Source organism: Diplodia corticola (genome assembly GCF_001883845.1).
Source record: "Diplodia corticola strain CBS 112549 chromosome Unknown scaffold39, whole genome shotgun sequence".
In the NCBI taxonomy this organism is placed as follows: domain Eukaryota; kingdom Fungi; phylum Ascomycota; class Dothideomycetes; order Botryosphaeriales; family Botryosphaeriaceae; genus Diplodia; species Diplodia corticola.
This window is the reverse complement of record NW_017971518.1, coordinates 231,418-248,877: the sequence shown is the minus strand read 5'-3', so window position 1 is coordinate 248,877 and position 17,460 is coordinate 231,418. Positions and strand designations below refer to the sequence as shown.

Here is a 17,460-nt window from a genome sequence, read left to right as displayed (position 1 = left end):
GTCTCTGATGTTGAGCTCGATGACGTCCGTTCTGGAGAGGCTGGAGCTAATGGACTTGGTCGGTGCCTGAGGTCTTTGGGCTGTAGTTTAGGTAAAGGCTGAGAAGTACTCGATGTGAGTTTGTGTAGGTCAGGGATGTTGCCAAGGTGTTGGTTGATGTCGTTTACTGGAGGAAGGTGAAAAGTTCCACGGAATCACGCCTCAATGCCATGGGAACAAATGCGGATACGTTGTTTCCTTATCTGTAAAGGTTTTACTCTTCTGTGACACATGATTTTGCGAAACATGAAAGATCAAGCATGCAGTGTGATACGCACTGTTAATGCCCAGTTACACTCGGTCAAAATTGAATCCTTCATCAGCAAGCGCCATATCTGAAAGATAATTGTTGAGCTTTTGTCGACCTATGGTGACGATTATCAGCTCCACAAGGAGAAAGTTACAAAAGCACAAGAATTTTTAGATATCCCTTCTTTGCAGGCGGAGTCTGACAAGATGTAAATTCAGCAGACCGTAATCTGAACATCACATCCACGCAACGTACTGATGAGTTACCACTCAAGGTCGGTTTTAAGATGACTTCACAGACAGACAGCACATGTCTCTACTACTACATTGCAACATTGCCAATCCGAAGCCCTCATAGACCAAACCACACTAGTGCTCCGCCACTTCTCCCACTCACTCCAACCCCTTCCCCTCAGCCACCAACTTAATCCCTTCCTCCTTCAACTTAAACTTCTGAATCTTCCCGCTCGGCGTCTTCGGCACCACGTCCGTCCAAAACACATACTTCGGCACGAGATGATGGCTCAACCTCTGGCCGACCCACTCCCTGATCTCCCTCGCCGGCACCGATCCCCGCATGCCCTCGTGCGGGATGACGAAGGCGGCGACGGCCTCGCCGTAGCGTTCGTCGGGCAGGCCGACGACGGCGACCTCGAAGACGGCCGGGTGGGCGAGCAGGCAGTTTTCGACTTCGAGGGGGTGGATGTTCTCGCCGCCCTTGATGATGAGGTCCTTGATGCGGCCGGTGATGGAGACGTAGCCGTCTGCGTCCATGGTGGCTTCGTCGCCAGTCTATAGTAGAAAAAAATCGACGGTAAGTACCAAAAAAAAACAAGATACAAGACGGAAGGAGAAAAAAAAGAGGGAAAAAAAAACTCACATGCATCCACAACACGCCCTCCTCATCCGGCACCAGCACCTCGGCCGTCCTCTCCTCATCCCCCCAGTACCCCTTCATGGTCAAATAGCCACTGACAACCAGCTCGCCCCTCTCGCCCACGCCCACCACCCTCGTCCGATCCGCCACGCTCACCACCTTGGCGCTCACGTGCGGCAGCAGCCTCCCCACCGTCGCGATCCTCTTCTCCAACGGGTCGTCCGTCGTCGTCATGGCGCTCACGGGGCTCGTCTCCGTCATGCCGTAGCAGATGGTCAGCTCGGTGAGGTTGAGGACGCGGTGCAGCTTGCGCATGAGCTCGGCGGGGACGCTGCTGCCGGCGGCGATGCCGGTGCGGAGCTGCGCGAGGCCGGTGGCGGGGACGGCGCCCGAGGCGAGGAGTTCGAGCTCTTGGAGGAACATGGTGGGGACGCCGTAGAGGGCGGTGGCGCGGTGCTCTTGGACGGCGCGCAGGGCGGCGGCCGGGTTGAAGCATTCGGTGGGGAAGATGATGGTCGCGCCGTGGGTGGCCGTCGCCATGTAGCCGAGGACGCAGCCGAAGCAGCTGAGGGGGGGTCGCGTGTGAGAGGAAGGTGTAATTTTCGTGGAATCGAAGGGGTGGGACTTACTGGAAAAGAGGTGGTGGGCAGCATACGATGTCTTCGGGCGTCAGGAGCATCCGGTCTCCTATGCTTTTGCCATTGTTTAGAATCGACCTGTGGGTCAAACATGCTGCTTTTGGCATTGACGTGGTGCCGGAGGTGAATTGAATGTTTACAATCTCATTGGGATGCAGCTGCTGGTCAGGCAAGGGCCGCTCGGCATCCGTCCCTTTTTCTGCAACGTCTTGATACTTTGTCAAAGACGAGAATTGATCGGAATCGATGCGACCGTCGGAGTTGTTCACAATCACAACACTTTTCAGGGAAGGGACCAGCTCTGACTCTACACGTGAGCTTTCCCGTAGGTTCGGTAGCAGGTGAGTGAGGAGCGGAACATTGGATCGTGGGTCCTTGCGGGGAAGGTTCGTCTCGGTGTTGATGATCAAGTGAGAAGCCTCGAGATGGGCGAGGGCGGAGACGACCTGGGTAGCGTTGAAGGCGGGATTCAGGGGAACGAGAATGGCACCGAGCTTGAAGAGTGCGTACGTCAACTGGAGGTCTGGTTAGTCGATGCGCGGCCACTGGAGCACGGACCAGGTTACTGTTGCATGTTCGATATTGTTGCCCAAAGACACGGCAACTCGATCGCCCTTTTTCACCCCGAGACGTTGCAGGCCGCGGGCAAGAGCATTGCTTGCTCGATCCAGTTCGTCATACGTGAGCTGGACTTGCTGGTGTCGCGAGATGACACTGGTGGGGCGGAGTCAGCAACCATATTGGGATCATTGACGAGTTGGATAGCTTACGCTTTCCGGTCACCATGCTTGGCTACTATGGATGAGAAATAGTCGGCGACGGTTTGTTCCAGCAGTGGCGGCTACACGAGCAGATGTTGGCGTTGGCCGAAATTCAAGAATCGATCGGGGCGCAATACCTCGGTAGGGCCTCGTGCAAAAGCCTGTGTCAACAGACCACGACAGCCGCGAGGCAGTAGCGGTGCTGACGGCAGGAATAAGGCGGGCGGATTCCGTCGGCGATGTGGCCTGGAATGGGCGGCGACAAGGGGCGAGGCTGGCTTGCTCGATGATTTGGCCAAGGCAGGGCCAGAGAAGCAGCGGCGCGTTAAAGCGGAGCGGCGCAGCATGTTGGCGGGACTGGAACTCGAGCGGGAGGCAGCATGGATGGTTCTGAGCCATGGGCGGCAGCCTGAGCCAGCGGCGCGGGAGGGGGCAAGCTGCGGCCTCGGGTAACGCACAAAAGACGCATGGTGCGGAGCGGATATCAGCGGGGTGGAGCGAGGAGCGAGGAGCGAGTGGGCTGCGTTGTGGTCAAGGATGCGGGGTTCCGGCAACCCGCCTGCAAAGTTGGAAACGCCGCGGGGTTGGCTCGCTTCTCACCCAACTGCCCAATTAGGCAAGTGGTCGGCGGCTTATACACTGCCAATCCTGCTGCTGGCACTGCTGGCACTGCTGGCACTGCTCTCCAACTGTTGAGGCCTAGCATCCCTCTTGCGTGCCAGACCCGTACATGCTACGCTCTAAAGTCGCACTTCCACCACATTTCGTATCGCGAAGCCTTGCATTCCGAACCAGAAATTATATGATCTATCCTGTCTCTGTTCATTTCGAGACCGGGCGGCTGATGAAACGCCCGTCCGGTCAAGAGCCTCAACCCCGTTGCGACGCTAAGCTAGCCGGCCTCGTATGTATGTACATACCATCAAATGGCCACCTGACCCTGCAACGCGCGACATATGCCTTCGTCCGGACACCCGTCGGCTCCTCGGCCATGACTCGAATCGTCGGCAATGGAAAGTCAGCCAGAACGCCGCGCATTCATTCATCGTATCTGATCCTCGTCCTTGCTCTCACATCTACTAACTGCTGCAATAACAATACCCGGGTCCGAGCAAAGGAGAGTACTACGGCAACTAAGACTAGTTAGGTACACTGTACAGCGTCTGCCGTGAAATAATGATAAAACGAAACCAAACAAGGAAACAAATATTTAATGCTGTACCCAATGTACGTGATGATTCCAAAAGGTATCAAGCCGCCCAAGCCCTCCCGTAAAACACCGTTGAGTACAGACATCGATCGCTCGTGGTCGTCGTAGGCATTGCGATGCTGCCTCTGCTCTTAGCGTACTCCTCAACACCGCTCCCTTGATAGAATTTCCTCCGCAGTCTGCTGAATCGTCACCGTGTCGTTTTTTTATGGTCTTTTTTGATTCGTACGTCATGGCACTCCTTCTCAGAAGTCCTTGAACATCTCGTCGTACTTCTTGGCCATGTCCTCCGTGTACGGTGCACGGCCCTCGGGCTCCGGGTCATACTCATCGAAATTCCGCGTGTCGGCAGGCCCACGCAGATGTGGTACAATCGGTCCCTGCACCTTGCGGTGGTACAGCGCATCCCAGTCGATATGCCGGAACCAGGGGTGTGACTTCACCGCTGCAGCACCGCCCTTGAGGTTACCGAGCCGTTTGGACGTGTCGACCGTGCACAGTTTGCTGATCAGGTCTCGTGCGTCTGGAGACATGGCTGACGGGAAGCGGACTCTGCCCTCAACGATCCTGGGAGACGCAAAGTCAGCGGCAATCGATCCAACGCGAGCGTGCGGTTTGGAGCTCATACTGCTCGTAAATCTTCATGGGGTTTTGGTCCCAGAAAGGAGGCTGGCCGACGAGGAATTCGTAGACCAAGATCCCAAAAGCCCACCAGTCAACGGCGCAGCCGTGGCCTAGTTCTCAATCAGCCAGTCACTCAAACCAGCGTAGACGACAAGAACCTTACCCGTATTCCTGATTACCTCTGGTGCCAGATACTCGGGAGTGCCACATAATGTGTACGTTTCCCCTTTGGGCGTGGTTAGCAAGTTCACCGAGGGAATCGCGATGACGACTGACTGTTTTCGACTTTCTTCGCGAAGCCAAAGTCCACCAGCTTCAGGTGGCCCTCTGCATCTATGAGAATGTTCTCGGGCTTCAGGTCTCGGTAAGCAACGCCTTCCTTTTCGTGGAGGAACTCCAAAATCAGCACGATTTCGGCAGCGTAAAATTGCGAGGTCGGCTCGTTGAAGCGACGTGCTCGGCGCAAGTAGCTGAAGACCTCACCGCCGGGGCAGTAATCAAGCTGCGGAAAAGAGTCAGTCGGGGCAGATGGCGTGCGGGTGCGCGCTACTGACAAGCATGTAGAGCGAATCGTGGTCCTGGAAACTCGCAACCATGGTGGTGATGAAGGGGTGGCCGGCAACGGCGGCCAGGACGTTGCGCTCGTTGCGCACATGCTCGACTTGCTTGAGGCGGATCACTGGCGCATGGTCAGGCTGGAGGCTGGCGGGAGCGGGGCGTGCTGGAAGGCATACCGTCGACCTTGCGGAGGATCTTCAGCGCAAAGACCTTGTCCGCGTCGCCTTGCCGAGAGCTGGACAGGCGCGCAAGCCAGACTCTCGCAAACGTCCCTAACAAGGCACAGGCTTAGCAGGCGTGTCGCCGCGCGGAGAGCAGGCATTGCGCATACCGGTGCCCAGAGTCTTTATGAGCTCAAAGTCCTCGCAGCGCAGGTGGCGCGAAGAGTGGCCGACGCGCTTCTTGGCCGGGTCCTGGGCGACGACGTCGGGCTCGAGCGTCTGCTTGTCTGCCTCCCAGGCGGCCAGATGGTGCTTTTCCTGCTCGCGCTGCGCCATCTGTTGCGAATAGTGGTGGTGTGGGTCGTCGTTGTGCGAGCTGCGCATGCTGTGCGGGACGAGGTGGTGCATCGCGGCTGCGGCCATGGCCGATGCGCTTGGGGCGACGAAGGCTCTGCGGGCGGAGATGGGCGCTGATGGATCTCGTGGTGCGTGGGAGGCTCAGCACATCGCGCGTGCTAGGCCGGCGCGGAGGAGCGGCGGGGTGTGGTTCGGGGGAGCGCAACGGCTGCGGAATAGGTGATGCAAACCGGCGGTCGCGATTTGGGTGCTTGTGTTTTGATAGAGGGGCCTGAGCCGGCGCGAATCTCCAGCAATGACGCTTCACATTCATCTGACAGCCGCTGACAAGGAACCGGTCCCGCCGCCCACCGCCCCATCCAAGCCGCACGCCGCCCTCCAGCGCCCCAATGCCGCAGCCCAGGCCCCGCGGGCTCCAGCACCGCTCGAAACCACGCCGCCTCTGGGACCGCAGCCACGCTCGCCCAGAAAGCCCCAGCCCCAGCCCGCCAGCCGCTCGTCCCTGCCGGCGCCTGCAGCGTGGGGGCCCAGCAGAAGCGCCGTGCAGATGACGCACGTGCGGGCCGCCTGGGAACACGCCGGCCGACGGCCGTGCTCAGGGCCACCGGGCCACCAGACCAGACGCCTGCAGACTGCACCTTGCCGTCGAGTGTGCAGGCCAACACGCTGGCCGACGAGATCCACCCGGCCCTCGACAAATATAGGCACTGCCCTCGCCGCGCTGCCGGAAGCTTCCAGAGCTTGCTTATTGGCTCGCCCCGACGTCACTCGCTGCCGACTCGCCGACGCCATGCGCCGCCCACCTGGTGCCGTCCCGAACCTCTCAAACGCCATCGAAGTCTCTCTATTTGCATGATAATTCTGGCCCGGGCGCCGACTGCAGCATGAACCTCGGCTTGCTCTGCCGTCGCATATCCGTCTTGTCTGCCATGTGAACCGTAAACTCCCTTTATTTCCCTTCGTACAATACATCCAATTCGCCGTGGCCTGACACAAGCGTACATGCCCCGCCTCCCGGCTCGCATTGGGGCCATCGCGGTGCGAGAGAACCGATACGCCATGCACCAGAAGCAGCACCACAAACCCTCCTGGTGAGGCTGTCCAGAATCCCTCCCGTGTAACACAGCTGTCGGGCAAGTCACCCGTGCACTAGCAGGGGTCTGCTCGACGCCCTGAGAATCCACACATGCCTCATCAGAATAGATGCTTAACCCCTGCTGTGGGTGTTGAGGATCAGACCGACGATGAGCCTGCCAAGACGTTAGTTGTCGCCCTTCTGGTTTCGTGAAGCTCGATGCATACCCGTAAAGACCCAGGACTTCGCCGAAAATGAGAATCAGAACCATGCCAACGAAGATCCTTGACTGTTGCATGTACGAGCGGACACCCTGATGAAGTCAGCACACAGCGCCTCCCCCCGGTGTTTCGTGACTCCAAACGCACCATGTCTCCCACTTTGCCAATCGCATATCCAGCGGCAGTGCCCGTCAGGCCGACTGACAGACCGCATGCAAGATGCATGAAGCCGCTGAACAAGCTGTAGTTCTGCCCCGGCGGGGGGCCCATGTCGCCGGCGATGAGCACGGCAATGACTAGCGCGTAGACCGCGATGATACCCGACATGACGACTGGGATCAGCGACTGCCAGCAGTTAGCTCGTCCGTCCCTTCGGCAGCTCTGGCGCAGTGCTTGCCTTCATGATCAGGTCCGGCCGGAAGGTGCCCACACCGGAGATACCGATGCCAGACTTGGCGGTGCCGTATGCAGCTCCGACGCCTGCGCGCTTGTCAGTGGGTGTTGCTCTGCGGCAGCGGCCATGGTTGCATCGAGTCTGCGGGCGACATACATCCGAAGATCATCTTGACGGCGGGTTAGCGAGAGGTCAGCAGGCGGGTGCGATGGGAGCGAGCTTACCGCGAAGGCAATTCCGCCCTGGAGAATGTTAGCTTGGACACGGTGCTGGTGCGGCGGCGTGCTGGGCGACGTACCATGCCGAAGAAGGGCGCGAACTTGGGGGTCAGGTCGGACTCCATGGCGGTGCAGTGCAGCGGCGGGCTGGGCGATGGAGAGGGCGGGCGTGGATGCGGGTGTGGTGTTGATGGGGTGGGTGCTTGGGTGCAAGCTGAGACGCTGCCCTCGGCGGCGGAACCTAAGGTTTGACGCTTTGGCGGCACTCACGCGGCCTTAGCCCTGGTGCGTTCTTCGCGCGAGACAACCCCAGGCCCTCGACCTCTAGTCCCTCAACCCAGTCCAAGGCCGACGGATCTAGCGACTTCCCCTCTGCCTCTCTCTCCCCGCTCATTGCTATCCGCCGCGCCCGCCTGCTCCTCGGCCCTGCCCCTGCGCACCTCGAGCCCCCTCAGCCGTTAGACGACAGATATCGTGCCCCAGCCGCGACCACGCCCGCTCTCCCGGCCGCCTCCCAGGAGCACCAGCACCGTTCCAGCGGACAAGTCTGCCCTCTCCCCCACCCCACCCCGAGTGCTGCGCCGAACGCTCGCTGAACGCCTGCCCCCGTCCACAGAGCCCCGAGCGCGTCCTGCCGATCGCTGCAGGGTCATCCAAGCCAACGCCGCCCCGTCCACTCCTGCCTCTCGCATCCCTCACTCCCGCCCAGGGCCACGCAACCATACCCATACGCTGAGGAGCGGGCTGCCGCGCTGCCCCTCGCACATCGCCGTGCTGGCTAGCTCCACATGGCAGACTATAGCGCTCAGCAGGGGAGGGACTACGGCCGTCCTGCCGGTTACGGCCATGGGGGTCGCGATGCCGCCTTCAACGACATCTTCGGCGCCCGCCCGCAGGACGGTCGCTCGCAGACAATGACATCGCAGTCTTACCAGCGTCCGCCAGACCGCGCCGCCACCATGTCGGGCCAGGTCTCGGACATGATGCAGCGCATGCCGCCCATGAGGCCCGGAGCCAACGGCTACGGCCCACCCCAGCCCAACGGCTACATGCCGCCGCCAAGAGGCCCTCCGAACGGCCCAGCTCCTCCGCGTGGCCAGCCTCAGGCCAACTACTTGCCGCAACCCATCCGCCCCGACCGCCGTCCGTACGACATGCCCCAGCGCATGGACCCACGCGGCATGCCGCCACCCCAAGGCTACGCCAACAAGCCCCTCCCTCAGAGGGTTCCTCCTGGTGGCCCCGGTCCGGCCTTGAATTCCGATGCCTACCGCTCGCAATCGCTCGCCTCCGCCCCGCGCCCGCAAATCTACCCCCCTGGCTACAACGTAAACCCCGCCCACACTTTCCGCCAGGCTCCCTACATGAACCAGGCCAGGATGACCGCTTCCGGACGCGTGGTGCCCGAGCGCTCCGACGAGAGAACCATGTCTCTCTCGTCCTTCAACCGTGACCACGAATACGCCCAGACCATGAGCGGGCGCGTCATACCGAACCGTCCGAAGCAGGAACCCAACGGCGTGTCCATGGAGCGCCCCCCGCCTGGCCCCCCCGTACAGCCATTCGTCCCGCAACCGGGCACAAAGACGAGGAGTCCGAGTCAAGGAAGCTTCAGCACGCAGAGGACCATGTCCATGGCCTCCACCATCTGCCCACCCTCTGAAGCTGGCGAGAACGCACTGAAGCCAACCAAGTCTGGCTCTGGCCGCCAGGGCGCCCCCGGGGCCCCTCGAGAGCGGCCATTGGTGTACCCTGCGCTTTTGTCTAGGGTTGCCGAGGTGTTTCGGGAGAGGATCGTGCTGGGCGAGAAGGATAAGGATGGTCTGGTCTATCAAAGTGCTTTCACCGGCGCCGAAGCGGTGGAGCTCATAGGATACATCATTCGAACATCGGACAGAAATCTTGCGCTTCTTTTGGGCCGGTCTCTGGATGCGCAAAAGTTCTTCCACGAAGTCACGTATGCGCACAGATTACGCGATTCGCAGGCCGAGGTCTACCAATTCCGCGAGACGCTCATGGAGGACTCGACCGAGGTCAACGGCGTCTTTACCCTCCTTACCGAATGTTACTCCCCAACTTGCACACGTGATAAGCTGTGCTACTCGATTGCTTGCCCCAGGAGGTTGGAACAGCAGGCAAGGCTGAACTTGAAGCCTCAGCCGGGTCTTAAGAAGCAGGAATCGAAGACCAGTCTCCACGAAGATGACGACGGCGAAGAGAAGAAGCTCTGGATCATGACGGTGTCCAAGGAAATCGCCGATAGCATCACGGACAAGGAAAAGAAGCGCCAGGAGGTTATTTCCGAACTGATGTACACCGAACGAGACTTCGTGAAGGATCTGGAGTATCTCCGCGACTTCTGGATGAAGCCCCTGCGGAATCCCCAAACGTCGCCGATCCCCGAACACCGTCGCGAGAAGTTCATCCGCACCGTCTTCTCCAACTGCCAGGAGGTTTACAAGGTCAACGCCCGTCTTGCGGAATTCCTAACGCGCAGACAGCAGCAAGCGCCGGTCGTACACAACGTCGGAGACATCTTCATGGAGTACGTGCCGCATTTCGGACCTTTTATCAAGTATGGTGCGAACCAGCTTTTCGGCAAGTATGAGTTCGAGCACGAGAAAAAGACGAACCCGGCCTTCGCAAAATTCGTGGAAGAGGTTGAGAGGATGAAGGAATCGAGAAAGCTGGAGTTGAACGGCTACCTGACGAAGCCGACGACGAGACTGGCGCGTTATCCGCTGCTGCTCGAGAACGTGTTGAAATACACGGCAGACGAAAACCCGGATAAGGAAGACATCCCCAAGGCCATTGCCATCATTAAGGACACCCTCTCCAAGGTCAACGTCGAATCAGGAAAGGCGGAGAACCATTTCAACTTGGTGCAGCTTAACAGGGACCTGAAGTTCCGTCCCGGTGAATATGTGGATTTGAAGCTGACAGAGGAGAACCGCCAACTCATCTTCAAGGGCTCGTTGAAGAAGACACCGACCGATAACACCAGTGATATCCAGGCCTACCTATTCGATCACGCGGTTCTGCTCGTCAGGATAAAGACGGTCAACAAGAAAGAGGAGATGAAGGTGTACAAGAAACCAATCCCACTGGAGCTGCTGGTGATTACGCAAATGGAGGAGGTTTTGCCCAAGCAAGGTATGGCAAGACGGTCCTCATCTAGCTTAAGCCTCGGCGCCAACAAAACAAATTTAAATGCAGGTGCGAAAGCGGACAACAAACAACAGGGGTACCCGATTACCTTTAAACACTTGGGCAAGGGTGGTTACGAGCAGACGTTGTACGCATCGACGCAGATCTCCCAGGAGAAGTGGATGAAGCACATTCAGACCCAACAGAAGAACCTCAGGGACCGCAGTAATATTTTCACCAAGGAGATTGTGTGCGAAGGCTTCTTCAACCAGGCTATCAAGGTCAATTGCTGCGTGCCTCTCGGTCAGTGTTTTCGTTTTCGTCTTCGCTGGTGGTGGTTGCTAATCCCTAAGCAGATGGTGGCCGGAAGCTGGCCTATGGTACTGACTTTGGTGTTTACGTTGCTGACCGCAGGCCGAGAGACGCTTCTATCAAGCCGAAGCGGGTCTTGGAATGCAAGACGGTCACTCAAATCGACGTCCTGGAGCAGCATCAGATTCTCCTGGTTCTCTCCGACAAGACCATGTACTCGTATCCTCTGGAAGCGCTGGACCCCGACGAGAACCAAGGCTCAGTATCCAAAAGGGGTCGCAAGATCTGCCATGCCAACTTCTTCAAGGCCGGTGTATGTGTTGGCCAGCACCTCGTGTGTTGCGTCAAGACATCAGCTCTCTCGACGACCATCAAGGTGTACGAGCCGATGGAGAACATGGCCAAGAAGGCAAGGAAGACTGGTTTCTCCAGGATGTTGGCCGGTGGCCAGGACGTGCTCAAGCCGTACAAGGTAGGATATCATCAGGCGGTGCGGGCTCACATGGGCGTCTCAACTAACGCGACTGTAGGAATTCTACATTCCCACGGAATCGACATCGATCCATTTCTTGCGTTCGAAGCTTTGCGTCGGGTGTGCCAAGGGATTCGAGGTCGTGTCCCTCGAGACGCTCGAGACACAGTCCTTGCTGGACCAAGCCGACACTTCTCTGGACTTTGTCGCAAGGCGCGAGAACATCAAGCCGATCCACATCGAGCGTCTGTCGTCCGAGTTCTTGCTTTGCTACACGGATTTCTCGTTCTTCGTCAACCGCAACGGATGGCGGGCGCGTCCGGACTGGAAGATCACGTGGGAGGGTACGCCGCAGGCGTTTGCTATATTCAACCCGTACATCCTTGCTTTCGAGCCCAGCTTCATCGAAATAAGGCACATGGAGACGGGTATGCTGGTTCATATCTTGACTGCGAAGAACATCAGGATGTTGCACTCTTCTACGAGAGAGGTAAGCATGGGCCGAGGCTGGCATCATTTGGCGGTAAGTGCATGCATGCTGACTCTGTACCTCACAAGATCCTGTATGCCTACGAAGACGAGATGGGCGAGGACACGATCGCATCGCTGGACTTCTGGTCGCGCCCGCAGAGCCCGCCGCAGCAGACGAAGCCCTCTGTGCCGCCGCAGATCCCCGCGCAGAGCTTCTCGCCGTAGAGGGATGCCCGGCACGCGCACGCGCACGCGCACGCGCACGCGCGTTTCGAAGCGCGCTCTTGTACGCCTACCGTGTTCTCGTTTGGTTCCGTCGGGCTTGTGGCACTGTTGTGCTCCCGGCGTTTTGTCGTTGGTTCCCTTTTATCTCCGGCGCTTCCGATACCACCTCTGCAGCAGCGGCATCATGCATCGTGTTGAACAGATCGTTTTTGACGCTTCCTCATCATCAAAGAACTCTGGCCTATTGTTTCATCTCTTTTTCCTTTCACTGCCTGTTGATGCAGGCGTTAATTCATCAAATACATGGGACTACCTTTTTTTTTTGGCACGTATGCGTCCGTCCTATTATTTCCGTTGCGGCAGTGTTCACATTCCGGGCTTGATCTACCTACCTTGGGCACGGATGGTTCGGAGTTTCCTTGTGTGGCGGGGGAGACTGGTCCTTGCACAGGGAATCCCCACACCCATTTCCCCCCTTCTTTTTACTCTCTCCACGACGCGCATGCATGGCTCTTTCTCCTCCCCGTCTGGCGCTGACCCTTTCGTAAATCTCTTGTTTCCTCTCGAACGAGCCCCACCCCTTTTTTCTCTTCCCCAATCTCCCTCTTATCTATCTCTCCCCACAGACCAACGCAGCATGTCTCGACATTTTAAAAAGCGCGTTAATGCGATCTGTACAAAGAATTGAAGTCTTTTTTTTTCGTGTTAGCTTTTGGATCCACGGTGTTTTTTACTCTCTTCTTTTTCCTCTCTCCCCCTCTCCCCGTGTCTTCCTCCCCTCCTCTCCCCCTCCCCTGAAGTTCGTGCTCGGAAGCATGTACTCCCTCTCTCTCTCCCTCCCTCCCTCCCCCGTTTATTCCCCTGACCCTGAACCCTTTTTTCTCCTTCTTCCCTTCTGGCTGCTTACTTCTTTATGATATGATCATTTGCTCGCCACCTCTTTTCAGCCTTGGCCACATACGTTTTTTTCTGTTCACCCTGCTTTTTGTTTTTGCGTTATCATGTAGTTGGTTGGCACAAGCGCTCCTCATTTACCATGTCGAGTGAGTGAGTGAGTGAGTGAGTTGAGTGATTTTTGGTTGTTGTTGATGGCGCCAACGCTGCTGGTTCGAAAAACTCCCCATGTCGACTGGAAGTTGCCTGCCCGCCTGCTCACGTTGTCCCATGCCATCCTTACCCCCACTGCTTTTGTCTGCGCCCACCCCAGATCCGGTGATTGTGTCGAGTGCCGTTCCTTGCCGCGCTTGCGCGCTCAGGTCTGAGTGAAGTGTCTGTGTGTTTGTGTTTTACGCGTGCAGCCTGCCTCCCTGCGACAGACGGATGGATAAACCGCATGTTTGAGTCATGCCGGGTGTGCTTATCGCAGGAGTCTGAAGGATTACCTATGGGAGATGGGAGTAAAGGTGGTGAAGTTCAACAGAGGCTTGCAGCCGGAGGAATGCCTCTTGATATAGGTAGGGCTGGGAAGGGTTAGAGGTTTCTTGTTTTTGTAATCCGGTATGGTGACGTTGTTGTCGCACCAACGTTTGATCCAATATATTGGCAGTTCGATGAGTCACCTCAGTGAAGCGCTAGTTGTCTGGTTTCTTCGTCTTAAAATAGATAAAGAGCTATAGTGATATGTAAAAGAGTATTATTTGAGATGTACACGCATCAACACTCCATTCCCAAAATTGGCTCGAGTAGACGACGAGCTCCCCTCCTACGCCCGACATGTGCCTCAACCGCGATCCCGAGCGCCAAAAAAAACATGCTCAAACCCCACCTTTCAGGCCATGGGCCGTGGAAATTCCTGACTCTGCAATGGGGTCCCTCCATGGTTAGGGTCTAGCGTCTGCAGAAATTTCTGTGGTCCTCGACCTTGGACTACCAAGTCTGCCGCCATCGGGCTCTGTTGAGCTACCAGTAGCCATCGACGCCGGCCGGTTCTGCAGAGGGTCGTCACCACGCTCAACGGATATACCATCGAAGCGGCAAAGCCTCGAACCAACGGAGGGAGAGAGACCATGGGAGAATTGTGCCCAACGTTCACGGTGTCAACGAGTTGGGTCGGAAAGCTGCGTCTCGGTACCACGGTAGCGCCGGAGAGAAGCATTATTGGGCATGGGACTGTCGTGCGCAGGATCAGGAAAACCTCAGGCTCCACATCCGTCCGAAGCACAGCAGTGACGACAACGACTTTCCGTCGTCTCCATGGAAATCACCAGGTCCTCACTTGATCCAAGGGGTCGGCCAAGTTCGCCGCCGCGGGGTCACGCCGCCAGTCGGCGTCGGAGCCCGACTTGCAGCCCTGCTCGGCCTGCGAGTAGGCGGCGGCGCGCATCAGCGCGTCGCGCGTCACCTCGTGCAGGATGCAGTTGGGGCTGAGGTTGCACCAGGGGGCGACGAACTGCTTCTCGGGGCCGGAGGCGGCGGCGTACTCGAGCTTGCAGGTAGCGGGCACGCGCTCGATGAGGCACGACAGGAGGCGGGTGCAGCCCTCGAGGCCGCGCTGGCGGCGCGCGGGCTCCCGCCCCGGCGGCGGCTCCGCGTCGTCTATGGCGGCGATGCGGAGGTGGCGCAGGCGGACCATGGCCTGGAAGGGGCGGAAGTCGGCGTGGGCGTAGCTGGAGGCGTGGGACGAGTCGATGATGTCGACGACGACGAAGAGGCGGCGGATGCTGGAAAGGGCTGGGGGCGGCAGCTGGCTCGCGCCGATGACGGGGTTGCCAATGCGGTGGACCTGTGGTGATGGGGGTTGATGTCTAGGGTTTTTGTGGGCGGTATGGGGGCGCACGTCTGTCTTACATCGGCGTGGATAAAGACGGTGTTCTCTTGGAACAGAACGTCGCGGGCTTCTGCGTAGACTTGGCGGCAGGTGCGGAGCAGAGAGAGGGACAGGGCGGGGTTGATGCGATTCTTCTCATACGAGTAGTATACGCGGATGGCCTTGTCGGGTGCAGTCAGGGCGTGCTCGTAGATGCGGAGGCGGAGTTCGGCCGGGAGGTCGAGCAGACGGAAGGGCTTGAGGGGCTCAATTGGGCATCCGTTCATGATGTTGGGGTGGTGGAGGTGGCATCCATGTCATGCGTGGGGAACTGGGGATAGTCGCGGTACTTTATAGGTCGTGAGTCGTGCCTTCCCGACTCGTGGCGGGGCAGAGCTAGCTGACCCCGCGTCCTCGGCGCCTATCCTCTCCATCATCTCGACCCCCCCTGCGCCCGCCTGACCGCATCCATCCTCGTGGGGCCTGGCGCCCTTCGGCTTCCTCGCTCGGGTCTTGTTGTTCTCTCGAAACTCCTTCGCTCTGGATCCATCAATCGCTGCACCCATGATGTCATCTTGCAGGTACAGATATTCATTGATCATTGCCATCAGGAATACCACATATTTCCCTTGCAACACGCACCTCGACAATTTGGCCTTTTTACTGCCTCGTACGGTTCGTCATTCGTTTCATGTTTTCTCAACCTCAAGCACCTGCCGCTGCGCGTTGACAGCAATCCTCTTCTTCTCCAACGACGCTTTGACGGGGTTGGAAGCGTGGAATATATCGTCCAGCTCCTCGAGCTATGGGGAAGCAGGTCAGATGGCTTCTCGCTACCCCTCTCGTTCAAGGCCGAACTCACCGTGCGTTTCTTCGTCTCGGGAATGACCAAGTAGATGACTGCAGCCTGGAAAACATCCCACACCGCAAAGATGATGTACGTCCTCCACCCAATGTTCTTCATGGATACCGGCCATGCGTAATTGTTCAAGAGAATCGCTAGCAATCCAGTCAGTCCATGCCTGCAAGACCGCCGTGTTGGACCTCACCCAAATTCATGACGAATGCCGAGAAAGCCATGCCCTTTGCGCGCATCTCGAACGAGAGCACCTCAACCGGCACCAGCATCTGGAGCGGTGTGAAGCCGAATGCGTAGATGATGTTGAACATGAAAATAAAGGCAATGGCCGCCGTACCCGCTGATGAGTTGCTTCCATCTTTTGCCAGTGTTGCCGTCGATGCGGTGATGCAAACCCAGCAGATGGCACACCCAATGTTCGCAGATAGCAGCAGCGGCCGACGTCCAAAAAGCTCCACCGTCCTCGCTCCGGCCAGAGCTGTGACGAATTGCACACAGTTCAGGATCAGGTTGATGTTCTTCTGTTCAATCTCATCATGGTAGCCCGCCGTGTCGAGAGCACTACCCAGGTAGTACGACAGAACAGCTTCACGCCTTGTCAGCAGATGGTCCAAGGTCAACCCAAACATCACTCACCGTTGCCCGCCCATTGTCCGAACACGACAATAATCAGGTTGCAAGACAGGCGATAGACTGAGGGCTTGTCCCGGAACAGAGAACGATAGTCCCACCAGCGCTTGTCAGAACCGTCCATCTCCAGGTACTCCTCATACTCTTGCAGTTGCAGCTGCACCCACACGCTGTTCGCGTTGTCGTGGCCATGCCAGTATGTCAACATTTCCCGACACTTGTCACGCTTCCCGCGGGTGTACAGCCAGCGAGGAGATTCGGGCAATGTCCATACAAAGACAAAAACGATGCCCGCGAACAGAAGCTGCAGCCATGTTATGACGAGCCACGAGTTGTTGCTGTGCAACCCGACAGTACCACGAGCCGCGCCGCTGGCCAGAATGGACCCTGTGAACCTGCAGTCACGTCAGCTTATCCGTCCATAATCCCGACCCTGGAATCCCCTTACCAGAATGTGTTATACCAAGCCGTCATCACTCCACGATACGCAGGATGCGATATCTCAAGGACCAGGATCGGCCCACCAGCCGTCATGAAGCTGACGCCGAAGCCGAGTATGAAACGACCGCCCATGAACTGTGCGCGGCTCGCATCATGCGAAGTGGTGCCCTGAATGATGGTCCCTGCGATGATCAAACAAGCACCGATGGACATTCCAGCACGACGGCCGAACTGATCGAGCGATGGACCAACAAATGGAAGAGCAACAACACCGCCAATGGTGTACATGTTTGCAACGATGCCTGACCAGATACCCTTGTTCTCGATCTTGAAAAATTCCAGGAACTCGGGCGTCTCCAGGAACGAGTTCATCAGGGATCCATCGTATCCGTTCGCCGTCGAGCAAAGGAAGCCGACCAAGCAGGCCAGGTACAGGATAAGGGATCTGGTGGCAAACGGGCGTGGAGGCTCCTTGAGCTTCGCCTCTTCAAAGGCGGTTGTTCCACTGATGACCCTGACCTCTTTCACGCCGTTCAACTGGATCCATGCGTGAGCTTTGAACATGGTATGAATGCTGCAAAGTGGAGGGCGTGCTCACCGACTCCACACGAGTGATAGTTTCTGTCTTCCGCATGTTTGAAGCGATCTGTAGCCGTCTTGCTGAAGTCGGCTTGCTGGTGTTCTCGACTGACTTATATGCCCTTCGCCATGGTTGACCTCCTTCCCCGGATTGGCGGAGTAGATTTCTCCGGTACTCCTTCAGACTGAAACAGGT

The 17,460-nt window shown here is 57.8% G+C and overlaps 6 protein-coding genes across 6 annotated transcripts; 1 reads left to right on the top strand and 5 right to left on the bottom strand.

The window, feature by feature from the left end:
- Window positions 1-681: 681 nt before the first annotated feature.
- Window positions 682-2,911, bottom strand: BKCO1_3900069 (amp-binding enzyme; the record flags this gene model as incomplete). The annotated part of the gene is made up of 6 exons (XM_020275380.1): window positions 682-1,080; window positions 1,169-1,730; window positions 1,795-2,318; window positions 2,370-2,517; window positions 2,574-2,644; window positions 2,702-2,911. The coding sequence occupies 6 exons, from the start codon at window positions 2,909-2,911 to the stop codon at window positions 682-684; spliced, it is 1,914 nt and encodes a 637-aa protein (XP_020128529.1).
- Window positions 2,912-4,019: 1,108 nt separating this feature from the next.
- Window positions 4,020-5,540, bottom strand: BKCO1_3900068 (serine threonine-protein kinase prkx; the record flags this gene model as incomplete). The annotated part of the gene is made up of 7 exons (XM_020275379.1): window positions 4,020-4,341; window positions 4,403-4,508; window positions 4,562-4,624; window positions 4,675-4,900; window positions 4,953-5,077; window positions 5,133-5,228; window positions 5,288-5,540. 7 exons carry the CDS (start codon window positions 5,538-5,540, stop codon window positions 4,020-4,022), a joined length of 1,191 nt encoding a protein of 396 aa, XP_020128530.1.
- Window positions 5,541-6,681: 1,141 nt separating this feature from the next.
- Window positions 6,682-7,507, bottom strand: BKCO1_3900067 (vacuolar atpase proteolipid subunit; the record flags this gene model as incomplete). Its single annotated transcript, XM_020275378.1, has 7 exons — window positions 6,682-6,724; window positions 6,777-6,862; window positions 6,918-7,115; window positions 7,168-7,250; window positions 7,321-7,333; window positions 7,389-7,406; window positions 7,463-7,507. The coding sequence occupies 7 exons, from the start codon at window positions 7,505-7,507 to the stop codon at window positions 6,682-6,684; spliced, it is 486 nt and encodes a 161-aa protein (XP_020128527.1).
- A 663-nt stretch (window positions 7,508-8,170) lies between these two features.
- On the top strand, window positions 8,171-12,009 carry BKCO1_3900066 (rho guanyl nucleotide exchange factor; the record flags this gene model as incomplete). The annotated part of the gene is made up of 4 exons (XM_020275377.1): window positions 8,171-10,832; window positions 10,886-11,313; window positions 11,372-11,803; window positions 11,872-12,009. The coding sequence occupies 4 exons, from the start codon at window positions 8,171-8,173 to the stop codon at window positions 12,007-12,009; spliced, it is 3,660 nt and encodes a 1,219-aa protein (XP_020128528.1).
- Window positions 12,010-14,209: 2,200 nt separating this feature from the next.
- BKCO1_3900065 (uncharacterized protein) lies at window positions 14,210-15,042 on the bottom strand (the record flags this gene model as incomplete). The annotated part of the gene is made up of 2 exons (XM_020275376.1): window positions 14,210-14,731; window positions 14,797-15,042. The coding sequence occupies 2 exons, from the start codon at window positions 15,040-15,042 to the stop codon at window positions 14,210-14,212; spliced, it is 768 nt and encodes a 255-aa protein (XP_020128526.1).
- Window positions 15,043-15,444: 402 nt separating this feature from the next.
- On the bottom strand, window positions 15,445-17,249 carry BKCO1_3900064 (lactose permease protein; the record flags this gene model as incomplete). Its single annotated transcript, XM_020275375.1, has 5 exons — window positions 15,445-15,558; window positions 15,618-15,754; window positions 15,805-16,200; window positions 16,251-16,639; window positions 16,693-17,249. 5 exons carry the CDS (start codon window positions 17,247-17,249, stop codon window positions 15,445-15,447), a joined length of 1,593 nt encoding a protein of 530 aa, XP_020128546.1.
- Between the last annotated feature and the right edge of the window lie 211 nt (window positions 17,250-17,460).